General features: G+C 38.8%; 1 protein-coding gene across 1 annotated transcript in view; it reads left to right on the top strand.

Annotated features, from left to right (window-relative positions):
• The first annotated feature begins 7286 nt into the window (after window positions 1-7286).
• Window positions 7287-19238, top strand: part of LOC145774027 (succinate dehydrogenase [ubiquinone] flavoprotein subunit, mitochondrial-like) — a 134603-nt gene continuing 122651 nt past the window's right edge. Inside the window, exon 1 of the mRNA XM_082585160.1 lies at window positions 7287-7381. Coding sequence (XP_082441286.1) covers window positions 7328-7381 — 54 coding nt within the window. The 5' untranslated portion in view covers window positions 7287-7327. The remainder of the gene's footprint in view (window positions 7382-19238) is intronic.

The following is a 19238-nucleotide window of genomic DNA, read 5'->3' as shown; positions in this document are numbered from 1 at the left end:
ACAAAAAAGGCATTGATCTTGAGCTGTTTCGGTTTTGACACGGATTTGACACAGCAGCTGTAGACCTGCTTTTTACACGTGATAGTTTTCACGCGGAAAAAAAAAGTTAATTAGTTTATGCAGTACTGCACGTGCATTGTACAACTGTTGCTTTGAGTTGGTTAAAGGTCAGCTGTAGAGCTGCTTTTTACTTGTGATAGTTTTTCACGCGGGAAAAAAGTTAATTTAGTTAAAGTCCCTGCTGAGAACGACGTAGCGAAATAAAGGGAAGACATTTTGCAAGCAGCAGCGCTAACTGGATAAAAAGACTGACCGTTCGTGGTGAAGGTGATGGCTTAAAGTGACGTTATAAACGAACAAAAGACGTCTGGGGACCAATAAAGTGTGCTGTTACATGCGAATTGACGTTATAGGCGATGCTGTTATAGCCGAACTACAATGTATGTAAAAGATAGAAATTCTGCCGGGACCGTGCGAAATGTGCCGTAATAGGCGAATTGATGTTATAAACGAAGCCGTTATTGGCGAATTCTACTGTAGTAGTAGTCCAGTCTTAATCCGGTGATGTCCCCATTACCGAGGGTGGCCGGATCCAACAATCCATGTGTTTTATTTCAGATGATTTGTGCCATGATACAGCATTTCTGAATTGTCAACAAAATTTTTCAACAAATTACAACTTTTGTACGCCTTCAACTAAACGAAAAAATAAAGAAAATCGAATATTTTGCTGATGGATGTGCAGCTCAGTACAAAAACTACAAAAACCTGCTTAACCTTTGTTACGGTATCATAAAACTGATTTTGGAATGGATTGCTCCTGGACTTTTTTTGCCACCAGTCATGGTAAGTCTCCTTGTGATGGAATAGGAGGCACAGTGAAACGATTGGCCACTAGAGCAGTGCTCCGCAACCTTTATTTACTCACGGCACACTTAAAAATTCTTTAAAACTGTGCGGCACAATTCGGCCGACACATTTTCAAAATGTAAAAAAAAACTATAATTTATTTTAATGAGATATTTACGCTTGTTTCAATGAGCACAGTCGCTGTATGTTTGGCTCAATATTTGAAAGAACAACTCAAAGTTCACCATCAATTTCTTGCCGGATCTTTTATCGTTTTTGATCAATACCAAAGTAGAAAAACTTTGTTCACACAAATAAGTGGTGCAAAACTGGAGCAGAATTTTAATAGCAGCCTGCTTCTTCAGTAGAAATCCAAAACTCATCAAGTGGAACATCGTTGAATTTTAATCTCAAAGTTCTGTCATTTTGTAGTTCAAGAAAGTTTTCTCTAACAAGCAAAGTCAAGTCTTGCGTTGATATTTCAGCATTAGCCGCAAAAGGATTTCGGATCCAATCGTATGTTCCGTGTTAATTGTGAAAAAATAATGGTCATATTTCTCATGTAGGCTAACAAAGTTAAGTGATCTTTGGCTAAATCAAACACCACTTCTTTATCGATACTATTTAGGTTGCTTCTGGAAAACATTTTCAGTGATCTTCTAAACTTGTTTTTCCAGAGTATATACTGTTTTCTCTTTAAATCCTCTCATCTTGTCAGAACATGTCAGTATGTTTTCACCTTTACCTTGCATTTTGATACTGAGTTCATTCAAGTATTCAAATATGTCGGCCATGCATGCACGTTTGGCAACCCAATGATTATCTCCAAGATGTTTATACAAATGATACAAATTATAGTTGTTCTGATTTGATAAGAATTGGCATATTTCATGCCGTAGCTCGAAGAGTCTTGCGAGACCTTTTCCCCGAGAAAGTCAACGCACAGAAGTGTAAAATAGCAGTGATTGGTGTTCTGATCCCATTTCTTCGCATAGCAATCAAAAAATTCTTGAATTCAAAGCTCTTGCTTTAATAAAGTTAACAATTTGGATGCAGTCGTTCATTGTTTCTGTCAGCTCCGTAGGCAAATTTCATCAAGGCTTCCTTATGTAAGCACTAAGCAGCAATGCGTAAGTTGAATGGCTGGATTTTGACGTTTTACCCATGCAGCAGAACCTTTTCCTTCGCCCACCATTGCTGAAGCACCATTTGTGCAAACGTTGATGCAGTTATTCTGATGGATACCATGGATTATGAAAAACTCGTTGGTCACTCTAAAAAGTTCCTGGCCAGTCGTTCGTTCTTTGCAAAATAAATACTCGTTTGTTATGGAGTCGCCATTGACAAAACGTACTACACTTAACAACTGTGCTTTAAAGGCTACGAAATTTTTTATTAAACACTGCTGACTGACAATTTGAAATGACCTAGCCTGGCTTCTAAAAACACACTAACCGCGTTAACAAGCCTTTTTTAAAACTAGGGCAGCCTTTCCATTGCGAAAACTTCAATTGTGAGGCAAAAATATCATAAACGCACTGTGGGAGGTTTTCTAAAGTTTGAGTTGTCTTGCAGTGGTAAAGCGCGAATTTTTAAAACATAACAACTTCTTTCTTTTTAAAAGTATGTTCTGATAATAATTATCCCGCGGCACACCTAGCATCGCCTCGCGGCACAGTGGTGTGCCGCGGCACACCGGTTGCGGAGCACTGCACTAGAGCAAGTTTTCAAAGACCTTACACAAACCAAACTCTTGATTTTGATGCATTAATGAAATTCTGTAAAGAGTACATAAAAGGCATACAGTTTTTTGACATTCAAAGCAATGAACTTCAAAGAATTCGACACAGTAGAAAGGTATGTTCAAGGCTCCACTGTACATGGCACACGTTCAAATTTTCATTATTTTGAACCAAAATCTTCTCACAGTATTGCATTTAAAAGGATTAGTGATGATAAAGAATTTACTGGAATACACAAATTCTTTGAAACTACTGCCTCTCTTTGACTATGTTGCATGCACAATTGCACATACGATTTATATTGGTGGATTGGCATGGTGCAAGAAGTTTTTAGGGACGAAGGAGATGTCAACATCAAGTTCATGGCACCTCATGGACCATCTCAATATTTCTATTGGCCGAGGGATGATATCTGCTGTGTTCCTTCTGAACATATTTTATGTGTTGTTTCACCTCCTAGCCCTGTAACAATACGTGGACGCAACTATGTAATCAGAAAAGAAGACTTGAAGAAAATTGAACAAACTTTCAATGACCTTGTGTAGATACTTGTGTACTGTGAAAACTGATTCTTAATTACCCAATCAGAAAATTGGCTTAATCAACCGCTTAAAAAACTGCTATTGATGCATCCAACCTTAAAAGTTGATGAAGTGATTTCTGTTTGTGTTGTTGTTATTGAGATCTCTTACAATGTTTATGGTACATAAGTTTACTGAGTGTTTCATTCTGTTCTAGATTAAGACAAAGGAATAAAATAGAGCAGAACTAAGGCAATAGGGATACACTGTCCTCAAATACACTTGCAAAAGATGTTCAAAGAGCATTTGATGTGCTCTAAGTCCTATGTTTTAACTTTATAGCCATTTCTTCATAACAATTTTAATTAAATTACTGGTGTTTTCTAAGTTGATTATTTTGGTTTATGCAAAACTTACATCAACCAAATTTAGTAAAAGTATTATACTTCAATTGCTTTGTTTAAAGAAAAAAAATATTTTTTTGCACCTTTTTCCCACTGCTCCGAAATATTCCCCCAAAGTTAGCATATCAAAAATAAAATAAGAAAAACTTTAAACCTAAATTACCATTTGAAATGTTCATCTTGGCATAATTTAAAGTGCAAAAATGAATTCCTTGGGCCTTAAATTGGTAAAATGCATGTTTTCATTATGAAAATCGTTCAAGGTAAAGAGTTATTGCCAAAAAATGAAGGCGCAAAATGAAAAAATGGCTGTGCTCAGCTCCCAAAATCCTACTAGTTGCCGAAAATTCAAAGTGCTCTATCTCGGCCCCCAATGAAGATATTTCAAAATTTTTTTTTGCTATTTTCATCATTTTTTAGTATGTATAAAATATGTCAAAATAAGCAAAATCTGTGACTAGTGGTTACAAGGGGTGTTTGATTATAAATGGAATTACCCTGCCGCGACAATTCTCTGCAGAGGTTTCGACTTTTGAAAGCGACAGCGAGGCTGTTTGCAAGCGCATTAAGTTAATTGCACGTTGCGTCAACGTAGCAAATTATGTTGTTTTTGGGTGCATTCAACATCTGATGACATTGAATCGACGCAAAATGGTAGATTTTTGCTATGTGACAGGCAGCAAAATCAGTCATTTTTACATAGATTCAACGTCTGCAGACATTAAATCAACGTAAAAATGACAGATTTTTTTGTATGGGGTGGGATTGTAGCATCGCTACTCGTTCTAGTGATTATTTACTGCAAAGCTGTTGCGGTTTGCATTCAAAAATGTTTTTCTGCTGCCGATCGCTAGTTCATCTATTGTTTAATGTATCAATGCCGCATAAAAAGTTGCTCCCACGCGGAAATATGCGTGGGGGCCTGGCCCCCACGGCTTAGGCGCCTATGGTTAAAATGATTAGTTTGGATCAACAAATGTGTGACCTACACTCCTACAGCTTAGATTGAAAGGAAATTATCGGGTAGGCTACCGTAGCCTAGTTATCCCGACCAGCAAAAATTTGTTCCAAGAACCCAGTTAGCTTAACAGTTCATTTTTACATTGTAGTAACAGAATGAAAAGGCTAACCAAATGTGTAGCCTATCGTTTTAACGTCGCTAAACGTTGAAATCGTGTAGAAAAGGGTGCTTTTGCTGACTAGGATACGTTGAAACTGAGAAACATTCACAGAAGCCCTACGATACGTTGCATTTTTAAGATAATGTATTCAGACGTTGAATCAATGTACAAATGAAATGTTATGCTAAATGGGTTCTTGGAACAAATCGTAGGGCTTCTGTGAATGTTTCTCAGTGTCAAAGTATCCTAGTCAGCAAAAGCTCCCTTTTCTACACGATTTCAACGTTTAGCGACGTTAACACGATAGGCCACACATTTGTTTAGCCTTTTCATTCTGTTACTACAATGTGAAAATGAACTGAGTTCTTGGAACAAATTTTTGCTGGTTGGGATAACTAGGCTACGGTACCCGATAATTTTCTTTCAATCCAAGCTGTAGGCCACACATTTGTTGATCCAAACTAATCATTTTAACTATTCAAAAGTATTAACTTATAGACATAAACATAATCTTTTTTTTTTTTTTTTGTAACATTTTCTTTGTTTTATTTTCCCTTCATATCTTAAATTTTTCTGAAAAGTGTTGCGACCGTGCCAAATTTCTTTCAACTCAATAACTTACTTCGGTTTCAAACACGTTTTAACGTTCGCGTTTTGTCGCTTCTACCTTTTTCTACACCTTTGCTATGTTGACGTATATTGTTTTTGATATCATGATCAGAAAGAAAAACAACTGAACTGACATGACGAATTCAAGCACGTTTTAATGTTCGCGTTTTGTCGCTTCTACCTTTGCTATGTTGACGTGTATTGTTTTTCATATGATGGTCAGAAATAAAAACAACTGAACTGACGTGACGAATTTTAATTTAATAGTTCAAACATTTTATTTTTATTTCTTTCTGCACGATTTCAACGTTTAGCGACGTTAAAACGATGTAAAAACGGAAATTATAATTAGGCTACGGTACCCGATAATTTCCTTTTAAAAATTTCAAAAACTCGCCGAATAGGGCACTCGCCGAAAAGGGCTCTCGCCGAATAGGGAACTCGCCGAATCGGACTAGTCGAATCGGACTCGCCGAATCGGACTCGCCGAATAGTAGCAGACCCAAATAACTCACAGGTGGAAAAGTAAGTTCATTTTGGGTTGATTCAACGTTCGAGTCAACACAGATCGATTTAATTTTCCGGGTTATACTGCGGGTTATACTGCATAACAACAATGCCCAATAAGAAATTTACGTTTGTTTTACATTAATTCGAAATCTAGCAACGTTGAATTATCATAAAATATTGCTCAACCAGGTAGCCTACCGGTAACAAATTGATAGCTCCCTGCGAGAAGATTGCCTTGATTTACGTATCGTATACACTAACATAATTTCGGCACAATTGCGATACCGCGAACAACACAAAGTCTGTTTGATAAGGAACTAGCTGTCAGAATCGGAATCACCAGATGCTGTATCGGAGCACGACGTTGAGCGCCATCACTGGAATCGGACACATCAAGAGGCTCATCGCTTGGCTGTAAATCTACAACGTCTTCGCCGTTCGCAATCAAGCGTCCACGTTTTGGGGCTTTCGGGCTTTGATACCAATCCACGCGCCTCTTTCTTTTTCGTAGAGCTCCATCAGGGTGTTGACTAAGGAACAAATCTATGGCTGTGCTATAACGACTGGGAGGAATGTCTAACCTTAACCTTACAAGCGCTCGTGTGGCCTCGGCATTTGTATTGCCGACGCTAATTTCGAAGACTGAATATATCGCATCAATCAAGAGTATTGTGATGTCACTTGCATCCTGCTTATCGTCAGACATCAGCTGCTTGGTCAATGAATACTGTTAACAATTCAAGCATAGACAGTGTGTATTGTGATTTATCGGGTGCTTTGACTGCTTTCTAACCCTTTGTGATTATAAGTGACAAAGTACTTTATTCACAAGGCCGCTTGCGTAAAATTTTCTCGGAACTTCATGGAGGACAAATGCGGCAACGGAAGGGCGTGCCCTGGCAGACAAAATGTCAGTTTTTGTAGGTTAATTGCGGCCATGGCCCCGATGGTCGCCTTCGGTTTCAATGCCTGACATAATTGTTCAAAATCATGGGCTACTGGCTTGAACAAAGTTCTCTGCTTGTTATGTTCGTAAATGCTTCTCATTTTTTGACTCTAACTGTATCTTCTATTGACGAAGCTTGTAGTTTGGTGTTCAGTTTCTTGCACTTTCTTTATCCTATGCCTATACTTAATAAGGTTGTGTCGATGTGAGGCAAAAACTGTATCTGTATACTGTATAGTGTCGGAATGGCCCGTTTCGGTGAGTCCGATTCGGTGAGTCTGATTCGGTGAGTCCGATTCGGTGAGTCCGATCCCTTAACAGGGGATTTTTTCAATTTTTTTTTAAAATTATCGGGTATCGTAGCCTAATTATCATTGCCGTTTTAGGGTTAGGAGTTTGGGGTTAGGGTTAGGGGTTAGAGGTTAGGAACTCACCGAATCAGACTCACCGAATCAGACTCACCGAATCGAACTCACCGAATCGGACTCACCGAATAGTAGCAGACCCGTATAGTGTATAGCCATATAAATGTTATGAAGAGATGAAGCAATTAAACTTCTATCGAGTTTTTATATTTGCTTAAGTTTGGCTTTCAGATTTTCAAGTTTAGTTTTTGTTGTAATATATGATAATGTCTGTGTTATTGGTGAAACTTGGTTCTACTTTCCTAAGAAATTCGGTAAGTTTACACTGTTCTTGCATTCATTGCATTAAATGCTTTCTTGCACACTTCAGAATTTTGATTAGAGATATTATGCTGATACAATTCTTTTCACTAATACTTAGTACTTATGTCACATTTTTAAAACCAAATAACTATATTTTTGTTGATATTAATGAGTTATGTATATAAAGTGTTCACAGATACCATATAATTATAGCCTACTTGAATATAGATTGACCTCAATACCTCACAGGGGTCGATCTTAACTTTTTTTTTCACTAGCCCACCGGACTAGTTGCTCCCCGTTTTCACTAGCCCGCACGATTTTTCACTAGTCCGACCAGTTTACTGACTTTTCACTTGTCTGATGACGTATTAACAATAGCGACAACTACCCAGCTAACACTCAGCGTTAGACACTTTGTAGTAATGTTGAATCAGCATTTGATCACGATATATCAACAAAAAAACGTTAATTTCACTAACTGCTGCTTGCTGGGACCAAAAAAAGCCAGACCTAGTCACAAAAAAAGCCTAAAAAAAGCCAGCAAAAAACTGCTGAAAAAGCCAATTAGTATTCATTAAACATACACATATAAAAAGTGCACAACCAAATAGTGTCCCACTGAACTTTGACTTCAGCGACAACGCAGAAACATAGTTATTAGTTAATGAAAAGACAAGCAACTAGAAAATTTTCTAGTTTCAGCTTCATAACGAAATTCGGTCGAACACTACAACCAAATATACCGTAGAAATTACTGCTCGAATTGACGCAGACCGAATTTTTTTCTTAAAAAAAGTCGTGAAAGATAAAATTAAGCCAAAAAAAGCCAAAATTATGTTGGTTTTTTATTAATTTGACAAAAAATCGATAAAACATGAAAAAAAGCCAGAAAAAGCCTTTTTTTTTGGCTTTTTTTTTATGTAAAAAAAAATAAGTCAAGCGAGTTGAAAAACAGCCAGATTCTCGAAATCTGGCTTTAAAAAAGCCAAATTGGCAACTCTGGCGACCTGGCGTGCTCACTACTATCCTACCACGTGACGTGTCTAGCGAAAATAGTAGTCACGTGCTCAGTTGACCGACTTTGCAGCCTTCTTCGTGCAATTTTGCCTCTGGCAAGCAAATTTCTGCAGTATTTCAGAGTGAGAGTGACGTCGCCAATCGCCATTTTGTAAACCAAAACTTTTCACCGGCGAATATTTTCACTAGCCAATCGGACTAGTACTGCAACATTTCTACTAGTCCGCGCAAATTTTCACTAGCCATTGGCTAGCGGACTACTGCTAAGATCGAACCCTGCCTCATGTATAGGTTAATCCCTACTTTTTAGCTGGAAATAGGGCCAATTTTATTTTCTCGACATGTTTTATGACGTGACATGATTTTTTAAATTCTGTAATGTTTTTAGCCTGAAAATCGGCAAAGCAAATGTTGAAAACGTCAAAGCACTAAGCAACAATATTCATGTTTGCAACCAAGACCATGAAATGTCTTATCATTTTCCGATTTAGTTTTCACACATTACGAGTATCTTTGCTTCAAGAACGTCATGGGGAATTTTAATCGTACATTTTGCTGGCCTAATTTTGTTTGAAATCAATGGTTTTGATATTTTCTTCAAGGCACACTGTTTTTAATCGGAATGGCCCATTTCGGTGAGTCCGATTTGGTGAGTCCGATCCCTTAACGGGGGATTTTTTCAATTTTATTTTAAATATCGGGTACTGCAACCTAATTATCATTGCCGTTTAAGGGTTAGGGGTTTGGGGTTAGAGGTTAGGAACTCACCGAATTGAACTAACCGAATCGGACTCACCGAATCGGACTCACCGAATAGTAGCAGACCCGATTTTAATGATAGCTATCGACCGCTCATGTCAGGAGTTACGGTTTTCACTTCACACTACTGGAATGCTGGACTGTGGACACACTTAATCGCCTCAGTTAAACAATTACTGTCGGACATCTGCTTTTTTTACATTGATAGAACGTCTACAGGCATTGAATGGTGTAAAAATAGTTGTTTTTTTCTGTTTGAGTTTCCATTATAACGCATGATTGAAATTTACGTGTGCACTTTTTTAACTCACGCAATTCGATTTTGTTGGATTATTTTGCATTTATCTCGGCAATTGCCGATGCCAAATTTAAAAGTCGTGGTTTGAATCAGATGAAAGAGGTATTAGTATTGGAGGAAACAACATTAACCACATATGATATGCTGACTATACCATTTTGATAGCTGACTCGGAGTAAAACTGCAGAACATCTTAGATATTGTGCGTACGAAAAGCAAGATATTTTGCATGAAAATAAATAAAAAGGAAACAGAAACAATGGTCATAAAAAAGAAAAAAGAAGCCAAAACTCCTATTTGTAATTTAACAGTTAACAGAGCAATTCTCATACAGGAATTATTCTTATACATACAGTCCAAAAATTCTAATACCTCGGTACTATATCATAGTTAATTGGAATCCGAGAGACGAAACAGAGCTCAAAATTAGAACAGCAGGCCTTGAAATTTACGGCAGACACCGCGGACATCTCCGCCGTCACAGCATGTGATGTCCGCGGGAAGTACCCTCTAAATCGGTCATATTTGTCCGCCAGAAATAACACAAGAACTAGCGATACAAATCGTCATGGCATGGTACGAACAATTGTTGCGAGAATACAATTTCCTGAGCATTCTAGCACACATCTAGAAAATGTGAATACCGTACTGTATCCCTTAGCTTCCATTCAAGCAGGAAAACTTTCGATTTTTACCTTCCTTTAACGATTGATGACATTGAATCATCGTAACAAAGGTGAATTCTCCGCTAAGAATCGATGGGAGTACCGGTCCGGTACTTCTACACTAATCAGTAATCATGTGCGTTGTGTGACTTAGTTCAAGTCTTATGTCACAATGTCTGGCTTTGATCTTCGTGTAATATTGATAAGGAAAGGTTGGTTACAAAATTAGAAATATGAGTAGGCTATTACAGCAAGATGCAGCAAAATTTGTTAAGTTTTGGTATTACAACTCAAGCCTTAAAGCAGCCGGCGGCCATCGCGGCCATGGCCGCTAAGTATTGCATGAATGACCGCCGGTGCTACCTCCTTCGTCGGCCAAGTTTGGCCACCGGTTTCTTCTAGCCAATTATTTAATTTCACAATAGAATGATTGTGGATTAAATGTCGAAAATATGTAGTATCAAAGAGTGACGCAGAATTAGGTCAGCGCATCATAGTCACTACTGTTGTATTGAATATATCCAGCTGCGATCACCAGCGCTGTAAGTCTTGTTTGCAATTCCCGATGTTTATTTTAACAAAGTGTTAATCCGAAGTGCTAATTTACATCAGCTGGCAATATTGTCATTTTTATATCGATTCAATGTTGTCGGACATTGAATCGTTGTTAAAAAGGAGAACTAGGTTAGTTGACATCCGTGGGTAAAACACGTGTCTTCATAGTTGAGAACGCTGTGGGTTAGTGACTTCACTCCCTCAATGGTGACATCATAACGGAATAAATGGTCAGGTTTTATGAAAGGCGGTATGCAGTTGAATTTACTGAGCTGCGAGCAGTTAAAACAATTTAAGGTCGTTAGATGGTCCCGCAATACCGGATTACAATCCCGATAAAGCATTTAATGCGTGGTACAACGATTCTATTGCAGGACGTCGCCCAGACTTCAACAACGCTAAGTGATCATTTTAACATTGTTGCCAGTTTAATGCTATTTACTTGTGCTATCGTTATTGTATTTTGGCCTCCAAGCACGCAGATTTGGCCGCCGAGAAGGAGCTCTCGGTAGGCCACAATGGCTGCCGGAAAAAAACACGAGTTTTAAGGCCTGCAACTAAGAAAAAACCCTTGAAATTTCACTTTCGCTCACCTGACTGGCAAAAATAAACCCAAAAAAAAGCCTAGTGAAACTTTGCACAGCAGAAAATAGTAGCGTTGGTGTAGAAGTTTTTCGACTCGTGCTCAGAGCATTGTGGCGCAAGAAGCCACACGACCTAGTTTGATGGAAGTTAATCAGATACACGGCGCTTTGACTCTTCAAGCGTACATCGTTGGTCTGATGAAAGTCTTTCAGAGTGACTTTGCTGAAATTTAAAGCCTTCTAAACGTATAGCTATTAGCTATACTTCTCAAATGGCGAAGAAATATCAAGATAAAGTGATTAAGCATGATGATTGACATTAAAACTGGTGTGTCTGCCGTGAGACTTAATTTATCCGCCGAGATAGCTGCTCAGACCAGACAGTCTAGGGTGTTTCATTTGCTCCCTTTATTTGAATTTTGATCTGTCCCTAAGTTAATTATGTTCCATTTTGGAAAAAAATAACCTAGAAATAATTTTTAATTTCATGGTCCCCCGTTTACCCCCCCCACCGTGACTCCGAAATTTTTGCCTACTCCAATCGCCATAACTCAAAAACCACTTTAGATAGACATGAGTTGTTGGGTATCAAAGTTATTGCCATACCCCAATTTAATTCAAAAATACTGTCAAAATAAAAATCTGAGCAAAAAAATTTTTTTTTCATTTTTGCACAACATAAGAAAAGCAGTTGGCATGAATATTGAATAGCCAAACATACGATGTGAACAACCAAACATAAGTGGCAACTGACACAACACCAAAATTAATCACATGACACAATATTATCAAAAACCATCTATCTTCTTCTTCTCTCGTATTGTCGCTATATGTCAGGGCATCCGTTGGTTAGCCACTGCCTGGTGTCGTCATCGATGGAAATTAGGCCTTCCATACCATGGGGTGATCTATATAGCCGGCAATCCTTGATAATGTGGGCTGCCGTCTGCATTTCGCCACACTCACAAGCAGCACTCTTTGCCAAGCCCCAACGCAACATGTCTGCACCATAGCGTCCAACACCAGTGAGCAAACGGTTACACCTTGATGAGGCAAGTCTAGAGAGGCCATGTCCCAGCTGGTTTTCGGGCGGGGATCTGAATAGTTGGCGAAGTGGGGACGTGCTGCTTGACCATTGTTCACACCACGTCGCGTGGCACCACTGTTTGCTAGGGCTTCCACCAGAGGCTGCCAGAAGGTCTTGTGCAGCAGCGCTAGGGTGTTGCAGGCGCCCCGACCCTCTCGGATTTGGCTTACCTTTTTTGTGGTACTGTGTTTAGATCAGTAGACCACAAATATGAAGTTTCTGAAATTTTCATCGACGTTTACCTCCACCGCCGAGGCCATTTTGAGACCCACTTTTTGAATTTTTTCATGTTTTTTGCCACTGGAGGGCAGTGTATAAGTTTTGCAATATTGGGGGTATATTTAAAAGATGCTCTATGATGTTCTGAATAATGTTTAAAAAAAATTGGAGAAATGGGATAACCATATCCAAGAATATTCAAGTTTTGTCACTAATTTTTTGCACAATACTGCCCCTAGTGGTGAAAAGAAAATTTAAAATATCTTAAAAACTACTCATCATATTGTAATGGAACTTGCATGCACCCCCCCATTTTCGTGAGTAAGGAATTTGATTTTAGCAATATTTTTGCAAAATATTACCACTAGAGGGCGGTAGTTCTAATTTTGAGCTATTTTTCTGTAAAAAGGCGATATTGTTGCATTTCTTGAGCTATGCTATCTGAAGAATACAATTTCATGGCTTATGCACAACAAAATTTATTCAATTGTAAAGAAACTGCATGCATGTACTATATCAATACATCCAAACAGGCAATGTGAGTCTTAGTTAACGCAATTTACGCATAGGCAGTTGTGCATCTTCATTGTGTTGATAAATGACGTTTTCTAAGATTTAGTATCTTTCTTCGATCCTCCTCCACCACTTGAATATGGTTTTGCAGATTTTTTTCTTGCTTTGCCAGATGAAGAAAGTCGGATACTAGTTTTACCCCTCTCTCTGCTGAATCATTGCAGACTCTGAGTGCACTTATGATACCATTAGCAGAAGCATAGCCATCATCTATTTCCCACTCTTTCGGGTGTTTGGCAAGAAAAGTTATTGAAATGTGCAAAAGTTAAAAAAACATTTTGCTGCTGGCATTTGCATAGGAGCACAATGAGTTATCATTAACAATGTCTGGCAGCTCTGGCTTACCATATCCATTACCAAACCTATTTGAAACCTGGTCATAGAAACTTGCATTTAAACGCAGCAGAGTTCTAGCCAAAGCTTCGTTTTCATCCATAGTGACTTTTTTGTCCCATAGAACTAAGGGGATCAGCTTCCCAGTTACATACCATGTGTGCCTACCTAAAGCTTTTAAAGCAGCAACACTGATAATTTTGTCTACTGCATCATAGCTTTTGATGTCACTTACCAGTTGCAAATCTTCTCGGGGTGCTGATGCAGCAATTGGACAGTTAAACCACCATCCATTAAATTAATACAAAAGTGCAAAAGTCAACAAATCGCTCTATTTTTTGTATTTGTGACTTGGAAATGATTCCTTGTGGTAGAAAGTCTTGCAGCATTACTATCTTATAGATGGACTGCACCACATTTTCCAATATGTTTTCTGCATGCTAGGCAGAGAAGTGATTTGTCTAGCTTTATTTGAAGAGAAGTGCATGCAGCATAGTGATGGCCAGAAAGAAAAAAGATTAAAACAACACCCAAAACTTTTTTCAAGCCATCTCTCTGCTGCATGCATTTTTCTTCAAATAAAGCTAGACAAACCACTTATCTGCCTAGCATGCAGAAAACGTACTGGAGAAGTTATAGTTTCTCATGTGTTGGAAGCCCTGAAAGTCGAAACGTCAAGATCTCCAGGCATTGAACTATTCAAAAGATTCCGGAACAAAGGATTCAATGCAACCCCACATGCTGCAGCTGTACTGCATACCAAAGCTCCTCAAGAGTTTGGAGAATTTGTAACAACCCAAAGCAGAAAAGTGGAAGCACTTATAAATTTTGAGAGATATGCAAAATTATCAGAGGGGTGACTACTAAGAACTTTTAGACCTGATGGCGGTGTACAATGTACATTGGAATCAACAGTGGACAGTACAACTTCATGAACTGCGGTGCAGTCCATCGAGCAAGGTGGATGGGAAAGCAGCTCTATTGCTATAAGATAGTAATGCTGCAAGACTTTCTACCACAAGGAATCATTTCCAAGTCACAAATACAAAAATTAGAGCGATTTGTTGACTTTTGTATTTAATGGATGGTGGTTCAACTGTCCAATTGCTGCATCAGCACCCCGAGAAGATTTGCAACTGGTAAGTGACATCTAAAGCTATGATGCAGTAGACAAAATTAAAAGCTTTAGGTAGGCACACATGGTATGTAACTGGGCAGCTGATCCGCTTAGCTCTATGGGACAAAAAAGTCACTATGGATAAAAACGAAGCTTTGGCTGGAACTCTGCTGCATTTAAATGCAAGTTTCCATGACCAGGTTACAAACAGGTTTGGTAATGGATATGGTAAGCCAGAGCTGCCAGACATTGTTAATGATAACTCATTGTCATTGCGCTCCTATGCAAATGCCAGCAGCAAAATGTTTTTTTAACTTTTGCAAACTTCAACAACTTTTCTTGCCAAACATCCGAAAGAGTGGGAAATACAGTAGGTGATGGCTATGCTTCTGCTCGGAATGGCCCGTTTCAGTGAGTCCGATTCGGTGAGTTCGATCTCTTAACGGGGGATTTTTTTAATTTTTTTTTTAAATTATCGGGTACCGTAGCCTAATTATCATTGCCGTTTTAGGGTTAGAGGTTTGGGGTTAGGGGTTAGAGGATAGAAACTCACCGAATCGGACTCACCGAATCGGACTCACCGAATCGGACTCACCGAATAGTAGCAGACCCGCTTCTGCTAATGGTATCATAAGTGCACTCAGAGTCTGCAATGATTCAGCAGAGAGAGGGGTAAAACTAGTATCCGACTTTCTTCATCTAGCAAAGCAAGAAAAAAAATCTGCAAAACTATATTCAAGCAGTGGAGGAAGATCGAAGAAAGATATCAAATCTTAGAAAACGTCATTTATCAACACAGTGAAGATGTACAACTGCCTATGCGTAAATTGCGTTAACTAAGACTCACATGGCCTGTTTAGATGTATTGATATAGTGCATGCATGCATGCAGTTTCTTTACAATTGAATAAATTTTGTTGTGCATAAGCCATGAAATTGTATTCTTCAGATAGCATAGCTCAAAAAATGCAACAATATCGCCTTTTTACAGAAAAATAGCTCAAAATTAGAACTACCGCCCTCTAGTGGTAATATTTTGCAAAAATATTGCTAAAATCAAATTCCTTACCCACGAAAATGGGGGGTACATGCAAGTTCCATAACAATATGATGAGTAGTTTTTAAGATATTTTAATTTTTCTTTTCACCACTAGGGGCAGTATTGTGCAAAAAATTAGTGACAAAACTTGAATATTTTTGGATATACTTATCCCATTTCTCCAATTTTTTTTTTAACAATTCAGAACATCATAGTACATCTTTTAAATATACCCCCAATATTGCAAAACTTACACAATACCCTCTAGTGGCAAAAAACTTGAAAAAATTCAAAAAGTGGGCCTCAAAATGGCCTCGGCGGTGGAGGTAAACGTCGATGAAAATTTCTGAAACTTCATATTTGTGGTCTACTGATCTAAACACAGTACCACAAAAAAGGTAAGCATGGTGAAACCAAGATTTAAATTTCATGGGGCGCCTGCAACACCCTATCAGCGCGTACAAATGGCTTTCTTGATTTTAGCCGCTGCTTTGGTGGATATCTCAGCGTGGTTGTGTGTAGCAAATGGCCAGGGTTTAGGGCTTTACGGCTCAGGGAAAGAACAGCACGTTGGCGCCGTAGTGCAGCTGGCTCAATGTTTGCAAGGACAGGCAAACAGTCAGTTGGAGTTGGGCGGAGGCAACCCGTGACAGTTTGCAGGCAGTTGTTGATTGGTACATCGACAAGGTCAGTATGGGCACTTCTGCACCAAGTAGCAGCACAGTATTCAGCAGGGGCGTAGACTAAGGCTAAACCACTTGTTCTCAAAAACCATCTATGAAGTAATAGGACATCACAATCAGTAATAGCACAGCAGGGGCTCACAAAACCTCCATTAAGCAGACAGCAACGTGGTGTGTTGTGCTTAGCGCATCGGTCTTCGCACCAAAGAGTGTTTACATAAATTTCAGCTACTGAAACCGCTGTGTTGCTGTTTTCTTGTGCAAGAAAGGTCAAAATGATTGCCTCCATCCAGTAATGGGTAGTTAAAATAAATTCCAGTCATACTAATGTAAGTCACTGGAAACAGTGTATTGCAGGCAACTCCAAAGCGAGTGCTGCAAAAATTGCCTACTATGTGCTGTGCTTCAATGATATTTTCCCGTCCTGGAGGATAAAAATTCAATGACGTCAATACAAGTGGGACATGAATCATGAATAGTAACACAGCAACAGCTAATGCTGATTAAGTAGGATACTAAGGCCTGTATTCTAAGATCCAACTTGAGTTCAAACTGAAAATCAAGTTTGGCTTGGTCCATGTATTTGGTATACCATAACCCAAGTCCAACTTTCTGATGTATTCAGCAGCATGTATCAAGATAGTCTGCAGCGTCCCTTGTAGTTTGCCTGTAGACACCATAGTATAGGGGAAGTCACTCTGTCTCGAATTTTTAATGATCTAAAATTTGAAATTACCAAGTCTCCTGATGTTACACTGTACTGCTCAGCATAGTTTCCAGAGGGGTGATTAATTAGAGTTCATTGAACTCCGTCGTATTTTCCTGGAAAACTCGCTGCAAAATCCAATAACCCTCAAAAACCCAGGAGCTTTGCATAAAGCCAGATGGACGGTAAAGCTGATTTACTCCATTAAGATATATCTTCTGGGAAAGTACATTGGAGAGCTTCCACTTGGCAGTTTGGCACTGTTACTACCACTCAACAAACCTCAAAGATAAGAGGCTTTGTCAACTTCGTCACTCATGTCATGTGTATTCTCAGTGGTGGTTGACATGTTCATCGCCCACTGATGCTCCATGGAATCTGAAGTTTTACAAGATGCTGTTCACTTACAGCAACATCAATAACTGTATTGCTCTGAAGGCATTAAAGAGACACCTTTGGTACTTGACAGAGGAAATGATTTCTCTTTCTCTATTCAGAGAACACACCCCTGTTGAAGAAACTTGGTTTATTGCTGATCGAATGCTACAATGCATTGATACACGCTCAGCCATCCCAAAACAGCGACATGGATCTGGGTTTGAAAAACCAAAATTTCCACAACACTTTGGGCCATCAACAAGGCTTGGTGATTTAGTTGGACACGATTCATGCTATTTTATCAACTTGTTAAACCTGAACCATAATTTTTTGCACCTGCCTGTTAATGAATGGCATGATAACAGCATCTTAAAAGAAAACCTGGTAAATGTCCTAGGAAGCAATGTAATTAATGACTGTGCTGAAAGGTATATATAATTAAGCTCAGACTTCTTGGGATCTTCTCACAGCGAAGACCATTACCAAGACACCCTGCAAGTGGCAGAAAAACACAGAAAGTGTCAACCACTCCTTTGCAAAAGAAGCACCCACTGTTGATGATGCCCAACTGCCTATTTGACGATTATATGCATGCATCATCAATCATGATAATGTGTCAACCAACTGGCTTGGATACTAATCGTACTTGCAGTTTTTGAAAAAATGTAACTATTTGCAGGATTATAGATAACTTAAGCCCGTATTCTAAGATCCAACTTGAGTTCAAGCTGAAACTCAAGTTTGACTTGGTCCATGCATTTGGTATACCATAACCCAAGTCCAACAAAGTTTGTGTTCCAGCTTGAACTCAAGTTGAATCTTAGAATACGGGCCTTAGTATGCTATCCATGTCCTACTTAATGAGCGTTAGCTGTTGCTGTGTTCTTATTCATGATTCATGTCCCACTTGTGTTGTCGTCATTGAATTTTTATCCTCCAGGACGGAAAAACATCATTGAAGCACAGCACATAGTAGGCAATTTTTGCAGCACTAGCTTTGGAGTTGCCTCTAATACACTGTTTCCAGTGACTTACATTAGTATGACTGGAATTTATTTTAACTACCCATTACTGGATGGAGGCAATCATTTTGACCTTTCTTGCACAAGAAAACAGCAACACAGTGGTTTCAGTAGCTGAAATTAATGTAAACACTCTTTGGTGTGAAGACCAATGCGCTAAGCACAACACACCACGTAGCTGTCTGCTTGATGGAGGTTGTGTGAGCCCCTGCTGTGCTATTACTTATTGTGATGTCCTATTACTTCATAGATGGTTTTTGATAAGATTGTGTCATGTGATTAATTTTGGTGTTGTGTCAGTTGCCACTTATGTTTGGTTGTTCACATCGTATGTTTGGCTATTCAATATTCATGCTAACTGCTTTTCTTATGTTGTGCAAAAATGAAAAAAAAAATTTTTGCTCAGATTATTATTTTGGCTGCATTTTTGAATTAAAGTGGGGTATGGCAATAACTTTGATACCCAACAACCCATGTCTATCTAAAGTGGTTTTTGAGTTATGGCGATTAAAGTAGGCAGAAATTTCGGAGTCGCGGTGGGGGGGGTAAACGGGGGGCCATGAAATTAAAAATTATTTCCAGGTTATTTTTTTCCCAAATGGAACAGAATTAACTTAGGGACAGATCAAAATTCAAATAAAGGGAGCAAATGAAACACCCTACCGGACACGTTTGTCCACCGTCAACAAAAACGAATTTCGAGGCCTGGAACAGCCCAAGCAAAAGTAAGCTTCCAACAAATGAAACCCATTTTTTGCAATAAAAATATCTCCATTTTTTCATTACATTACTGTTTGTCATTACCACTCTGAAACCTGGAATATCTCATCA

The sequence above is a fragment of the Aplidium turbinatum genome, chromosome 7, assembly GCF_918807975.1.
Source record: "Aplidium turbinatum chromosome 7, kaAplTurb1.1, whole genome shotgun sequence".
In the NCBI taxonomy this organism is placed as follows: Eukaryota; Metazoa; Chordata; class Ascidiacea; order Aplousobranchia; family Polyclinidae; genus Aplidium; species Aplidium turbinatum.
This window is presented reverse-complemented; position numbering and strand designations above follow the sequence as displayed.